The 16,528-nt window shown below is 30.7% G+C and overlaps 1 protein-coding gene across 1 annotated transcript; it reads left to right on the top strand.

Annotated features, from left to right (window-relative positions):
• The first annotated feature begins 792 nt into the window (after window positions 1-792).
• On the top strand, window positions 793-13,647 carry Inos (Inositol-3-phosphate synthase). Its single transcript, XM_085952461.1, has 10 exons — window positions 793-1,093; window positions 6,722-6,894; window positions 7,210-7,322; window positions 7,843-8,000; window positions 8,979-9,112; window positions 9,272-9,392; window positions 9,592-9,742; window positions 10,837-10,928; window positions 11,389-11,497; window positions 12,174-13,647. The coding sequence occupies exons 1-10, from the start codon at window positions 974-976 to the stop codon at window positions 12,614-12,616; spliced, it is 1,614 nt and encodes a 537-aa protein (XP_085808587.1). The 5' UTR covers window positions 793-973; the 3' UTR covers window positions 12,617-13,647.
• The last annotated feature ends 2,881 nt before the right edge of the window (window positions 13,648-16,528 follow it).

Below are 16,528 nucleotides of genomic sequence, written 5' to 3'. Positions count from 1 at the left end.
TAGAACTTTAAATTGTTGTAAAAAATAACACAAATTTGTTCTAAAATTGAAAATTCAGCAATATATAATATATTATGTAATGTCTATAGTTATAGCACTGAATAAAATTATTATTCTCTTGAATGTTCATTTGATTGAATGCTGACTCAACATTTTATAACAGTGAAATAAATTTGGTAACTACCTAAAACTTTTTATTGGAGTTTGCAATTGACTCGTAATTTCTGAAACATTGCAACACACTGCGTTCTGTATTCGAGATTGCTTAATATAATTTATGATTGTCTCGAATATGAAGAGCTTTTAACTTATTTTATATTTAACAAAAAAAATGGGAAGTTTAAAGATCAACACAAAGCCGACTTTATTCAGATCAACTCTGTATGTACCTACTCTGCTTAACAGCTAATACACCAATACAATATTACATTGTACTCGTTCCAGTTCCTCTATTATTTTGTAGGTATAAATTTACACTGAACAGGTATATACAATATATTTCCGGATCATCGGATCATTCAGGTATGTTTAACTTATAACTGTAAAAAAAATCGACTATTTTACCGCTCGTTGATCATCCGTAGATAACAACTAACTTGTTATTGCATTAATAATTACATTCTACAAAAATGAGATAAATTCTAGAAATTTCGATTGCATAAACAATTTTTTTTTGTATACAAACACTCAATTGAAACGTGTTTATAAACCCTCTGATTGGTCCCAAGCAATGCTGACCGCGTGTTCGATGACAATTTTGTCAGCAGCAGACGGACTATCCGCGCCTTCAACAGCTCGATTCAAAATTTGCCAGGCGCACGCAGTCTGTATCCGGTGCTTGGTTCGGTAAGTAAAGTTATTGATTGCTAGTTCATTTTAAACTTTTGTAAAATAACAATTGAATTCAAAATATACCCAGTATTCCTTAAACAACAATTTATACAGATTTAAATAAAATAATATCAGTGTAAAAATGGCATCTACCCGGCTCATCAAAGTTGTAAATCCAAAATTAAAATATTCTGAAGATTATATGGAGACAAATTATAAATACTCCAATTCTGTCGTCAAGATACACGAAAATAACTATCAGGTAAGGTAAAATTAATATGTATTTAGTATAATCACCTGTAAATCATTTAAAAAAGCTTTCGGCGTTTAAGACAGATATTTTAATGTTATCAGTATTTGTATATTATTGTTTACGTAGTTAACTACACAATGAGACGTGATGGTTTATTAAAATCCATTGAGTATATTCTGTGTTATTAATATTTATAATAATGTTGAATCAATATGTATAAACTGGGCGTCCCTTTTGCTTCTTCAAACGCGCTTCCGTGAACTTGAAAGTTTATCGATTTTAGATGTTACCTTGAATGCTGTGTCGTGTACACACTCTGTACAATTGTACATACCTAGTAGTGTTGTAGGTAGAACGATGTTCTCGAAAGCATTTTATTATGTTGCTTGATTAGTGATTAGTCTGATTACTGATTGTGATTATTTATAGAAATAATTACTAATAATAACACTAACGATGACATTTTGTTATCATTACGTAATGATTTTTAGAACAACACTGATAGTAAGTATTTAATTAAACTCATATTATTCTCAATGCAGTAGATTACGATATGATCATTATTGAAAATAAAATCATCATATTACATAGGTACCTATCAACTATAATTAATTATGGATCAATACATTTGCAAGAATTACAATATATAAAACGACAAATCGAAAGTAAAATAAAAATAAAAACAGAAATTATAATATTATATATTATACTCTATACAAAATAAAGTGACTCGTTTAGTGACGTAGACAACGCACTGACTGATTTTGAGGGTCTCTACGATTGAAACATTAATAATGGAATTAGATTAAATCAATGCATTCGAACGATGTATTATTTTTATTTTGTATAAATTATACAAACATTGCTTATTCGCATTTAAATAAATTTATTCACGTAAACAGACTTATTGTTTACAAATCACATACAGTAGTAGGTATCTATATCTACAGATTAACTATACACTGGTCAAAAGTAAGTGGGTGATTTGCAATAATAAAGGTACATTTCGTCAAAATATTATTAAACATTATATAATATATTATATTATGTAGCAATCATACCATTCAGCATTAAATGAGTGGCACACTTTAATTATGTATGTTTTGTTGTCAAAACAAAACAATAGAGCGATAATGATCGTCAGCATTTCCTCAATCATAACTAGATTAGTAGGGTCTGTTATGATAATTATGTTAATTGCGACAATATCTCATGTAATATATGTACCGCATTTGTATAAATTGGAAGGAAAATGCATTGAATGCATGGACTCACTCATCGAGTCCGTCACGGGACGCACTACTAGCGTCACGAGTCCTTCACTCGACATAATCAAACGTCATTCCACTCGCATCGAGTCTCTCAGTCCATTAATAATATTAATATAATCAATCTCTTGATCACATTGATCTCACCAGCACATCATTCATTTACCCGCGATTATAATCTCACGATGTCATCTTTATTAAAGTATTATTGTGTTTTTATCGTATTTTTGTATCGATCAATAAACTGTCCTTCAAACGCAACAACGACCTTTCTCTCCTCCACCTCATTTACCGCCAAATATATTATAAACTTCTATAAATGAAACAGGATAAAACTTAGTGTTAGAAGCAGTTAAAGATTTCACTCCATACAATATGCCTACTCCCACGGGACGTTACTGATGTGTTGAGCGTTTTTTCTTTTAAATCTAAATCGATATTGTAAAAAAAAAACACCAATAATTTGTTAGAAATACACATCTTTTTTGCATATCGGTATAATTATTTTAAGGTTTTGAATGGTTGTAACTATTTAGATGCCCCTTTTTAAATTTTAAGAAGGTATATTGTTATCTTATCATAAATCTTTCTTACGTATAACTGTCTAGACATGTTACATGTGCATTGTTTTAAAATTGGGACTTTGTAGTTTGTACCTACTTACACAACATAAAAAAAATATTATACTTAATCTAATTATTGATGTCAGTGATTGATGGTTGTTTTATTTAAATCACTTATGGTACATTGAGATTATTGAGAATAAGTCTGTAAAGAGGGTGGACCATGTAAAATACCTCGCTTGTCGTCTTTAGGAAGAACGGAGCTCGGGCTAATATGGGATCGAAGTTAGTTAAAAGAAAATGTAACATATTCAGTAATCACACAAACCTGGAGATAAGACGGTGATCAGATGATAGGTACCTACATCATATTCATACGGAGTCGAAATCTGGATAATAAACTAAAAATAATAGTTAATATCAGATGCGTTCGATATGTGGTAGCATTTGTGTACGATGTGGTATTTAGGGTTGAGAACACAATTATTTATTTACGAAGTGATTTTAAGACTTGCTGATGAGCTATGAAAACTAATAGCTAAAACCAAACACAGTTCTGTAATATTTTCCGGAGTGAGAAATACGATTTACTCCAACTCAGTGTAAATTAGTATGAAATCTTCGTAAGTGGCTCAATAGTCAAAGTGTCGATCTGCTCCGTCTAGCAAGATAGATGGGTTCCGTGAATAAGCAGAACGGTGACAAAACAGAACACTGATAAACAGAACTATGGAAATTCAGAATAGAGAAAAAATATAACATTTAATATTGAAATTGTCGTATCTCTAAGTCAATGACATTAATATGGACGAAGCATCTAGAAAATAAAATGACACTCACTTTGTGTCGGGTCTGCCGGATGGCGAAATTCATATTTTAATATCGGTATCCTACGCTCAAATGAACATTCTGCTTGCAAGCGGTCTGGCGACACCGCTGGGTCTGCCCATACAAAATTTCTGACTGTCAGGTTTCGACTCCACCGTTATTATTGTGTTACAAAATGCCAATGTGCCTAGTTAAAAATTGTAAAAAAATCTACTAAACACTCCAAGAAAGATGGGATATCACTTTTCATGTGTTAGTATTATTTATTATTTATAAAATGCCATTTTAAGATATTGATGAATGTTTATTCAATGCAATTGAATGACAGGAACCATTGGACAGTCAGTCGCCTGTGATTCGCTGGGCTTACTTGCGTCTAATCTCCGAGAAGTCGTAAGTAACCGAGAATCTGTTTCTAACGCAATGAGTCATAACACTAATACGCCATTACAATAAAGGTTATATTACTATAAATTCTCGAAGCTTGTATCGCATAATGGAAACGGATACGTCATATGGTCACGTGACATCTACCTATACATCTGTGAATGACTTTCATGCACAATTTCTCGTGCGCGCCGGGTATGAAGTGAGTTGTCCATTTAATACGTCATTGCTCTAAGTAGTGTATTAATATGTTGTGTGGCGATCGATTGTTCCGTGAGAACCAAGCAGCGTCAGCAGAATCCATGACATACGACTCATTCTCAAATTAATATTATTTATGGTTTAGTACTTACGTGCATTTTTCTTGCATACATTTTTCATACAATCCAATTACCTTGGTAAGCACATTTTCACCTCAGCAACATTTATTAATGTTTATTATATTAAACGTCATGTCATCGTGAAGTCTATCAAGATGGAACGATCTGACTTTGTATCGTTTTGTAAGGCTAAACTATCTCAGTCCGCATTTTATTTTGGTAGAGAACTGTCACTACGTATCATAGTCCCTCGGGCAATAATACCTTTTTTTCCCTCGCCATCTCCGCCAACAACTACCTACCTGTCTTCATACTTCAGTTCATACTCCACTCATCTCATCCTCGCCCACCTCACACACCTTAAAAGTGATGACTTCAACCAGATCGCCAAATTTGTATAGATTTGAATAACGCATGTTTTCAATATGCCTTGAAAAATCAAATTATATAGGTAGGTAATTTGTGCTCGGTGTTGCCGGCAAGCTATATCTCATCGCAATCTGATATAATGTTAAAAAATCTTGGATGACAACAACGAAATAACGAGTTCAATAACTCTGTGTAGATAAAAACGGAAATTTGGCTATTTGTCTCTGTTTATCGGTGTTCTATTTTGTCACCGTTCTGTTTTATCCGGTTACCGATAAGAAGATGTATCTTCAGGGGCGGATTTACCGGTAGTGTGCATACAGCATACGATTGGCACCCCACAATGGCATGCTCCATCCAAATAAAAAATAATATAAATTCCTTTTTTCAATATTATAAAACCGTTTATTGTAAAGAATGAGTGCGGAACCTGCCTAAGAAGACAAAAGACAAAGTGTAACAAAACCTAAAACGATATTCAATAATAGTGTAGATTTCGGAACACTTCTATAATAGGGCATTGATATTATTGTGAAACATTAGTTGTGGAATTGCATTAAATACAAATATTTCACTAAATGAAGACAACATGACCTAAATTGTCCTAAATAGATATTTTACTAAAAAAAATGATGCCCAACCGAGATTAGATAACGCTAAAGAATTCTATGGCCTCATTAGTTGGCCTTCTTATCCAAAGGCCACTCAAACTGAGTGCACTATACACATTTATGTACTTAATATTATATTATAATATGCGCAAAGGTAGGCGTATTCGTTAAAAGCATGTCTCGTTTCACACAATGAACCGGACAGCGTTAGATCTCAAGGACAAATCGTATCCAACTACATAGATACAATAAAACTTTGGATTATTCCAAGCCTTTATTTGCATATGTAGTAGAAGAAGATTTTTATACATTATAATAAAGTGAATCTTAAATTCAATACTTAGAGACAGATGGCCTCATGGGATTTTTTTAACCTTTGAAATGTTATTTGGTTATTAAGGGCCCACATGTCGAACGTAGGTCAAAATGGATATTTATGGTATTTTTAAAGCAAAATCCTGGACATTCCTTAAACGTTGTAAATAATCTATTTATATAAATTTGAAGCCTTATTATCTTTTATATTTATTTTAAACATTTGATGACTGCATAAAGTATTTTTATTACATAAAATAGTATTCTTTTAAACCTCTCGATCTAATGTTTCAGAATATAGACATATTTCAGTACATCCATGTGCAGTGGTGTTAAGAGTTTTTAGATTTATTAATTTTTCAACGCATTTGTAAAACCATTAGTAAAAATTATGTTAACATTATATAGTGAAATATTTATGATAAAAAAATATATTTTATAATCTCTGTGATCTCATATTTGACAAGAATTAGGCATTTTATTATTCAAAAAATGGTCATGATTAACACATTTGAAGATAATTCTAAAGATACTGATTATACGCTATCTCTTTGACCATTCAAATATGATAAACATCCTACGAATAATGATTGTTTTATAATAATTATTGACCTAAGAATATGGTAGTATTTTTTTGAAATACTTACGGCATTTCTATTGGCATTTCCCATTGGTTAAGCTACAACATACGGCTGTAGCCATAAATTGACAAACGATAAATGAAGTAGGGAGTAATATCGTGTTAACGCGCGTGTTTGAACATGTACCTAACCGAAAAAAACGATTTTTTGAAATGGCGTATTTCAAAAAAATACTACCTTATTCTTATTATAGCTTTTACAATTTTATTTGGTCATCAACCTTTAATGAAAAACGGCACTATAGGAATAAGATTATTAGTGTTTTTTTTTTAATATTATGTACTTGCTATTATTTAAATAATACATAACTAATGCTGACCATAAAATATCTTTAGGTATATGACAAGGAAACTGAATTAAAAATTCAAACAGGACTAAAGCCGGCACGTCTGGGGGTGATGCTTGTTGGATGGGGTGGAAATAATGGATCTACTTTCACTGCTGCAGTACTCGCCAACAAACAAAAAGCCCAGTGGAATCATAAATGTGGAAAGCGTGAAGCGAATTGGTATTTAGTTTAATAATATAATTTAAATAATATAATTAATACTACTTCATTCATATTTGCGTTTGAGTTTAAAAAAATAAAAAGTTAATGAACATATTTCCCCCACGTTGGGCGCCACTTTAATTTTTCTATTATAATAGTATGTTAAAAAAATACCACGTGTCAGTGCCACCTGTGAACATTCTTGATGATGCGCTCAATAAGTTCAATGTGCTGAAAGCGCAGACAGAGATAGAGAGTATGTGGGTGCTGTGTTGCGCTGCATTACAGACAGATAAATCAAGACAAATATACAATGTAACTAATTATTTGTAGGTTCGGGTCAGTAACTCAAGCTAGTACTGTGAGATTAGGCATTGATGAAAAAGGCCAAGATGTGTACGTACCTATGGCTTCCGTTTTGCCGATGGTGCACCCTAATGATCTCTGTAAGTATGATTAAAGATTTCTGTAAGGAGAAGTACCATTTCATGAAGTATATCATGCAAATAAAAATACAAATACAAATGTAAATAACAAGTTGAAGCCATTGGATGTTGGTCAATCCTAATAATTAGATGTAATTGATGTTTGTGGCATATCAACATTATTGACATTTTTATATTTATTATGCAAATATGAATATTAATTCTGTATGCAAAAGGTAAAGAGAGACAATATAACATCATTAGTTGACAGCTTAAAGAATATTGAGTCTTAGATAATTTATTATGTGAATGTCCATGTTTCTATGTCAAATTTACTAATTTAACGGTGTTGTCTTTTCTCTACTTTATGATTTTCTTTAATTTGATATATTCAACGATTTTTTCAATTTTCAGCATATATTTTCCGTTTCCTGTCCCATCAAACATTGTTTTTTTGATATTGTATTTTTTCCTACTTAATTCAATAATAATATATTGTATTATAATCCATTGCAGGTTAATATTTTGATTTGTATTTCAGTTGTTGATGGCTGGGACATCAGCCCTGCAAATTTGGCAGATTCAATGGTACGAGCTGAAGTAATTGATTATGAGCTTCAACAGAAAGTGATTAAAGAAATGTCTCTCTTGAAACCGAGAGCTGGTGTCTATGATGCAGATTTTATTGCTGCTAATCAAGTGAGATGTTATTATTGATTATATTTTAAATTGATTTAGTATACTGCTCATCCAAATTATCTAGATATATTAATTTAAATACAAGATTAGTCATATAATATCGGTAGCCTATGTGAATCATACTAATAAAGTTAATATTTTATTTCATTCAATAACTTAACTTCACCTTTTTTATGCCTCACGATATTACTATGGCAGTATCTGACAGGCCGCAGATTTTTAACGACACCGGTTGAATGTAGAGCAAAGCTCTTACTAAAATCGCCATAATACCGATAATTTGTGGCTTAGTATTCAGATGTCACTATGTGATTAATTTTTAGATTGTGCAAATCAATCGACAGTGACTAGTAATTTGAGATTAAAGTCGGACGAGATAACTTGCCAAATTTGTATGTACAGTCTGTCGATCACGGCCTCATAGAGCGAGAATACTCACTGAAGGCATAAAACTGGTTTAGTAAACATGTATGGCAAAGTTTTTTCACCCTTTAAAGCTGCATAGTTTTGGTTTTGTGGCCAAAGAAAAAATGTCATCCTAAATCTAAGCTTCTTTTCAAAAACTACCAAAAGCTCATTTGTGATGTATTGCATGCTATTTATTATCTCAAAAAAAATGTTCGGTATTGATGATTTCTGTGACCCACTCAATATGGTGACCGACCCAATTTTGCATCATAACACATAAAGACGGAGCTCTACCAACTATACCTCCATGGGTACTACATAGTCATTTAAAAGGAAAATCATTTGGACTCATTTACATTATTACTTTTTTTATATGTACAACATTTTTATAACAATGGTGATTTGTGATTAATTATTTGTTCTTAGTGATAAATGCATAATATGTCGTTACCTCTCATAATAATGTGTATATATTTATCCACAAATCTCCACATTGTTTCAAGGACAACTAGTTGGTCACTTTATATGATGATTGTTGTTACTAATGCTTTTCGTTTATTTCTTTTTTAGGCTGACCGTGCCACAAACTTGATAGACGGGACAAAATATGAACAATATTCACAACTCAGAAAGGATATTCAAGACTTCAAGAATAAAAATTCTCTTGAAGCTGTTATTGTTTTGTGGACTGCAAATACAGAGAGGTAATTTCTTATATCTAAATATAAATTTTTAATTGTCCTGCAACTTTTTTTGTACGATATTATAACAAGAATAATTATTGTATATTATTAATAATTGTAATAACTGTCTGATTAATTTATATATACATTTTTATCATTGAACATTTTGTTGTATTTCAGATTCTGTGATGTTATTCCTGGAATCCATGATACACATGCAAATCTCATCGCAGGTCTCAAGAAAAATGAAAAGGAAATATCACCTTCCACTTTGTACGCGATGGCTGCTATCGCGGAAAACGTGAGACCTTTTAACTCATTCACTGCGGACCAGTTAATTAATATTTAATTACCACATTTAAATAACATGCTAATTGTATCTAATGCCGACACGGCAGCCGTGCTGTCAGCGCTGTATGAGTTAATAATATTAATAACAAAAATATCCTACTACATAATATCAGGCCGACTAACATGTTACCGTTACCTAATGTTTGCAGTGCTCATTTATCAATGGATCCCCGCAGAACACTCTGGTGCCAGGTATCATAAAGATGGCTGAGTCTAATGGTGTTTTTGTCGGAGGTGACGATTTCAAGTCGGGACAGACAAAATTGAAATCGGTTCTCGTTGATTTTCTAGTCAGCGCTGGTGAGTTCCTAAATATATACCTAATTGATATTATATTCTTCTGAAGATTTAATCAAAATAATTATTATTTGGATTTTACAAGTAGTTTGGGTAAAACTTTGGATTACGAGTAAAATGGTCTGCGAGTGTTTTGCAAAACGAAACAAATTTTATTAAAAAATTTTAACTTGATAAATGAGTGAGTTCTTGCAATACAAGTAAAATTTTGTAGGAAAGCACCACCGGAGTAAAGCTGTAGCAGTATGAGCAATGAAAATTTGGTACAAGATTTTACTGTACATTGAAACCCCAATTTTACGTTTTTAAGATTGGTAAAAAAAATGTAAATAGAGGGAAAATGTAAAATGGGGATATTGAAAAATAGAAAAAATTAGATATTTATTTATTAAAAAATCATACTGATTGGATTGGTGCATATTTTTGACTGGTTTATATAAAATCTGAAACATTGCTGAGACATTATTTGAACAGGATAATTAAACAAAAAACAAACACAAAAATACTTCGCAAACAAAATGTAAACAAAAAGTGTCGGCAACAAGAGACATTCAGGCTGATAAAAGATCCCCCACCGATCACATTGTGTAACCTTGGCCTTGTACACTGTAGATATGTCTGTAAATAGAAACGCACATGTATGACTGCACACTAATAATCATTTCAATAATAATTGTCTTCGATTTAATTGAATGTATTAAAATAAATGGAATTGTTGATTTTAATAGTTTTAATTAAATTTTGAATATTTTCGGTGTACATTTTGATTTTACTTACATTGAGTTGCTAAGTTCTTCATCAGGCAGACCAAATCGAACCTCGGCCTCTTAAATTTTTTGATTCCGTGACACTTTATCCACTGCTGATCTCATTGCAAACATAGAAAATATTAGTTTTTTTATAACTGCCATCTCTACTACACTAATATCACTCTAGAATAGACTAAAATGTTGTGTTACGATAAGTTCAAATGAATCCTGCTTTTGTTTTTTTTACAAACATTTTATTTTTAACTGATTTTATGTGATTCAAATGTATAATTTCTTTTTTTTCTCTATAAACATTATCTTTTATTAAATAATGATTTGTATTCTCAGGTATAAAGCCAGTGTCCATTGTAAGCTATAACCATTTGGGAAATAATGATGGAAAGAATCTCTCTGCTCCGGAACAGTTTCGCTCAAAAGAGGTATTTATGGGCATCATAATATTATTGTATCATTCATAAGTTGAAGCATCTATTTCCAAAAACTGATAAGTCCACCGAATATGGTGAAAATTCATTAAAACCTAAATACACAATCTGTGTGCATTTTCACACAAGATGTAATGATCTATAATTTTCAAAGCATAATATAATGATTAGATTGATTAATTAAAACGATAAAAATTAATGGCAATATGGCCAATTTATAATTTGGGTTTTTATAGGGTTTATCGTTTAATACAAACAGGCATATTGTTCTAATTTCAAAATACATTAGGATGGAAAAAAGCAATTAATTTAGAAACTAAGAATTTACGCTCAAACCACAAAAATGTAATTTTCCATTAATATTGCATTGTGGACTTATCAGTACATATTTGGAAATAAACCTCAGCAGTTGTTGATGAAACTATAAAATAAAAACATTTTTTTTTGTCCTCAGATATCAAAGAGCAATGTTGTTGATGATATGGTGGCTTCAAACACAGTTCTTTATGAGAAAGGAGAAAAACCGGACCACTGCGTTGTCATCAAATATGTGCCGTATGTTGGTAAGAAAACTTCTGTATAAACTTGAAATTGAATAAATTAAATGGAATAATTAAAGAAGTCAAAGTAGGTAATTCATATAAACTTAAAAACATCATAACAATCAGATTCTTATAATTTTTTTTATTTGCGCGTTCAATTCCGGAATACATTTCTTCGATTTGGTGCATTTATTATAAAGTTAACATCCAAATCATGTCAAGATGTCAACATAAGTATTCACATTTCGTTCACTTTAAACTCGGTATTCCCGTTGAATCTATAGTTTGGAGTAATTTTAACTGATATTTCGACTCTAAATTCAATTTGCCAAACGGCTGATATTTTCATTACCTATGTGTAAAATTGTAAATTCTAGTTTTGACTGCGCCAATTTCTTGAGAATTATCCAGTTTCATGTCCCCACTAGACATATGAAAAATTGGACCCATTTAACATTGATAATAAACATTCCAATGTGTGTTGATATTTTGATTAAATACATTTTACCTAATTATAATATTTTATTATGATTGTAGTGTATTCTTTTTTTACGGTTTTTAATAGTAGGAGTTTATGTATGTCATTCTTATTTATATCCGAAACTATATAAATAGTTATTAGGTGCAAGTTTACAAATAAATAAATTTGAATTTGTGGATGTAGCTAAGACACTAATATGCATTTAATATTTTTAAGGTGATTCAAAAAGAGCAATGGATGAATATACTTCTGAAATTCTTTTGGGCGGACACAACACAATTGTCGTTCACAACACATGCGAGGATTCTCTTCTAGCCGTGCCAATCATTTTGGATCTCGTCTTGTTGACAGAACTGTTTTCAAGAATCCAATTCAAGAGAGCTAATACTAACGACGTGTTCTGCAACTTCCATGCGGTTCTGTCTCCACTTTCTTATCTTCTGAAAGCACCTTTGGTACCCAAAGGGGCACCGGTCGTAAATGCTCTATTCAAGCAGCGAGCCTGCATTGAGAATATTCTCAGGGCTTGTTTAGGTCTGTCTCCTGAAAATCACATGTCGCTGGAACATAAAGTACCCTTCTTGATGAAGAGAAGCAGTCATGATACTAATGGTATCAACGGATCTAACCACAAAGTTTCTAAAAAAGCAAAATATTAAACATTTAACTGACTTATGATATGTACCTATAATTTGAATGTTTCAATTAATTCAATCGTTAAGACACACAACTCTTTAGGTACCTGTACATGTTTTTTTTCATTGTTATGATTGAAGTTTGCAAGTTTTAATGCCCTTGTATAGTCATTGTGTCTGGCATACATTTGTTATGAACTACTCCAGTGGCAAAGGGTGGAGGTAGACTGTTAAGATCCAACCTAAATAATGTACACTAAACGTTGTCAGTCATATATATCTGTTTTCATTGAACTGAGAATACAAATTAACAAAAATAGTATACACTTAGTCAGTTGTTTTCATTGAATTAAGAGTAAAAACTGTAGATGGTGTTGGTTAGTTGTTTAAAATTCATCTTACCCCCTGCCTACCCAAACCATAGTAGATAAAAAATATTCTTCTATCGATAAAATATCTAAAATTATATTATTAAATCATACATAATTTTAGATATTTTGTAGATAGACGAATATTTTTTGACTATTATTTATTATGGCTTGGTTTACGCATGGTTTAATTGAATTTTAAAAACTAATTGACACTATTTGCAATTTGTAGTCTTAGTTCAATGAAAACAAATATGTATGACTGACAAAGTTTAGTATGTATGCACTACTTCACTACTTATGTCGGAACTTAACAGCCTATCCCAATCCATCGCCACTGAACTTCTCTATCTATTTGAAGTAGTTCAGCGAATGGGCAGGTTTTCGGTTTTGTAATAATATTGTATAGTTTCACATTCTACTCTGTTACCTGACCTGACGAGAACGAACCACAGTATACTTATTAATGTGCCATAAAATATGAATAAGACTAATATTATATTTTGGATAGAAATATTATCCTTACTCGTATGCCTGTATCATGGGACATATTAATATAATCATTGTGAACATGTATTTTTGTGAAAGTCAAATTGAATTTTGCTAATGACATTATTTACAATAATTATAATGAACATCCATTTATTATTGAGAGGACTTCTGAATAGTAATTGATTTAAATTTTGCTAATTGAAAAAAAATGGTTTCCGGAGGTATGTTAAGTATATCTAAGTAAAGTATATTATATTATGACCAAGACAAGTTGTCATCGACAACTATTGTGCCATCGATAAGTATTGCTTTACCTATATTAAACAGTAATTAAAATCTTTTGAATTTTATGTAGCTCCAATAAAAATGGTATTTGTAATCAAAATTTACCATAATGCAAATACTAGCTAACATCTTTTTTAAATCCATAAGAATTTAAATTCAAATTCCATCACCTACCTTCGGTCGATAGTATTAATATTATAAACAGCTTTTTTGTCTGTTGAAGATAGTAATTTCAGTCTGAAAATTGTCTGGCAGAAAACTTCTTTTGGTTCGTCCATAAGTTACCCTGTGATAGTTACAGGGTGAAATGTGTTCTTAAGAATTATGCACGGAGATTGATATCACTCAAAATGTTGACTGAAATTTATGTGAATTGGAAACAATTAGTAATATTTTTTTAGATATTTACTATAACATTTGTTATGAGAAGGTCGAACATATTTTAAATGTAAATGATAATTACTATAAAATAAGAAATACAAATAGATAATCATATATGTATTGACGTAGTGTTGTTTATTTAAGCATTTTGTGGTTACAATATAATATATATTTTAGTCTTTTTACAATGTTACATATTTTATTATTTGCTTATTTTAAAATACAAAGTGCTGCTGAAGTACGTACCTACGTATTTTGTTTTAAATATTTGAAATAATACTCTATAATATAAATTAATTAAAGTACAGCGTTTGCCGTTTCATTATAAATACAAATTACTAAATATTTGGCAAATATTTTTAATATAGGTACCTACTAACTTCTATACAAATTAACATATTGCTTGATTATACAGTTGCTTTTATCGTAAATGTATTTTAGTAGTAATAGTATATTCATATCAAATCAGAATATTATATAATTTGTTTTAATCAAATTTAATGTCAAATAAAACTGAATAACATTAAGTAAAACCGTGTTGTATTATAGTGGAATATTTTCAAACGTTGCAAAAAAATATCAGTGTTGTAATATTTTCGTATTGTGTTTTTGATTGAATAATATAATTAGTCAGTATAACCAATGTTATAATCGCTTTGTTATTATTAATTTTTTCCTTTACATTTTCAGAAAATTTGCCATATTATTCAATACAGTATCATAATATATGTTTTATTTTAAATTAAATTTCTCATTGTATCCACATTGTGAAACTTAAAACTCTTCAAAGTATATTTTGATAACCATTTTGTTGTAATCATAAAGACTGAGTTTAAAAATGATAGAAGATACACAAATTAACAACTATGAACAAATTATCATCTTAAATCAGTAAATTGCTTTTCAGGTCACCAATATTCAGACAGATAAATTTATCATGGGTAACATAACAAAAGTAAAATTAGTAACCATCGACTACATATTTCCTTTGATGTTATACAATAAAATTTCTGAACAAGGAAAACATTGATGTCCCAAACACATTACAAGTCAAGTGCTGTCACGCTGAGATAGAGATAGAAACGTTGAAATAGAGAGAGTGATTCACCATTTCAGTAGCACATGCCGGTACGTAACAGCACATGATGTGATGGTAATGTGTTCAAGTCATTAAACACAGGCATACATGTCATAGTCCCACAGAGTATCCAGGTTCTTGTGGCACAACGTCATGGTTTCTGTTGTCAATGCTAAACCCCTCACCCTGCAGCAATCCTACAAATGTAAGAGAAGCGGCGTCACCTTGTGCTTGCCATGACAGAGTGAAGTAAGTATGTAATGATAATCGGTGACAATTTTAAAATAAAAGTTCACTGGAGATTTTCTTAGTGTAAATACATAGATTCATTGATAGGTTGTGGAATTAATTCTTGTCAAAATGATGCTTTTCCTGTGACATATCAGTGATGAAAATTTTTTGTCATTACCATTATAATAATGAATTAAATTATTTTTTAAACTAATATATATTGTTTCTCCATTTATGAACTGAAGAATTGTTATTCATTATTTTGGAAATTACAATAATTATTTATCTCATCTAATACAACAGACAATTATCACAAAATAATAATAGTCCACCTAATAGCTTGTAACCCGTAGCACACACGGCAAAATGCACTATTTGGATATACAAAAATGCTTCATTAAAACATAATATATTATGGCTTAATTCATTATGTATCGATTCAAAATGAGATGAAAAGAGCAATAAGGATTTTTCAACATTTTTGTAACCAGTGCTCTCAATGTTGAAGTTTCTTCTCAGTACAATTCAGTGAATGGCGTGAATATGTTGAGAAGTCTAAAAACATCAATTCTCAGGGCAGCTATTTGTAAGTATGGTTTTCTGTGGTAAATCAGATTATATATTTATGGGTGTTTTTAAATTTTAGTAAAATGTTCTCAATATTCCTGATTTACCACAGAAAACAAATTTACAAATAACCGCCTTGAGAATTGAAGTTTTTAGAGTTATCAACACATTCACGCTATACACAGAGTTAATAATAGTTGTATTTGGCTAACAAAGTCTGATGCAGACAAGCAATTTTATTAATTTTATCAGTATTCTGAAGTGAAAAATGTGAATTTTCATACATGGTAAACCTCTAATAAGACAAGTGGTTTATTTAACAGAAAGGATCGTTTATTCCATTTTTTATTGCACTATTTTCTCAATGAGAAAGATTTAACAAGCAAACAAAAGTACCTACTCGTCAGAACCTTTTTATATATCTCTCTGTAAATGGCTACTTTATGAAATCTTATAAAAAACTATACTTCGCAAAAGCTTGGTTAATTGGATAGAAATAAAATTAATATAAGCAATAATATTATTATAATACCG

This window comes from Rhyacophila brunnea, unplaced genomic scaffold, assembly GCF_057557595.1.
Source record: "Rhyacophila brunnea isolate RB1 unplaced genomic scaffold, BYU_Rbru_1.0 scaffold_3, whole genome shotgun sequence".
Taxonomy (NCBI): Eukaryota; Metazoa; Arthropoda; class Insecta; order Trichoptera; family Rhyacophilidae; genus Rhyacophila; species Rhyacophila brunnea.
Note: the sequence above shows the minus strand (reverse complement) of the source record. Positions and strands in the feature narration are given on the sequence as shown.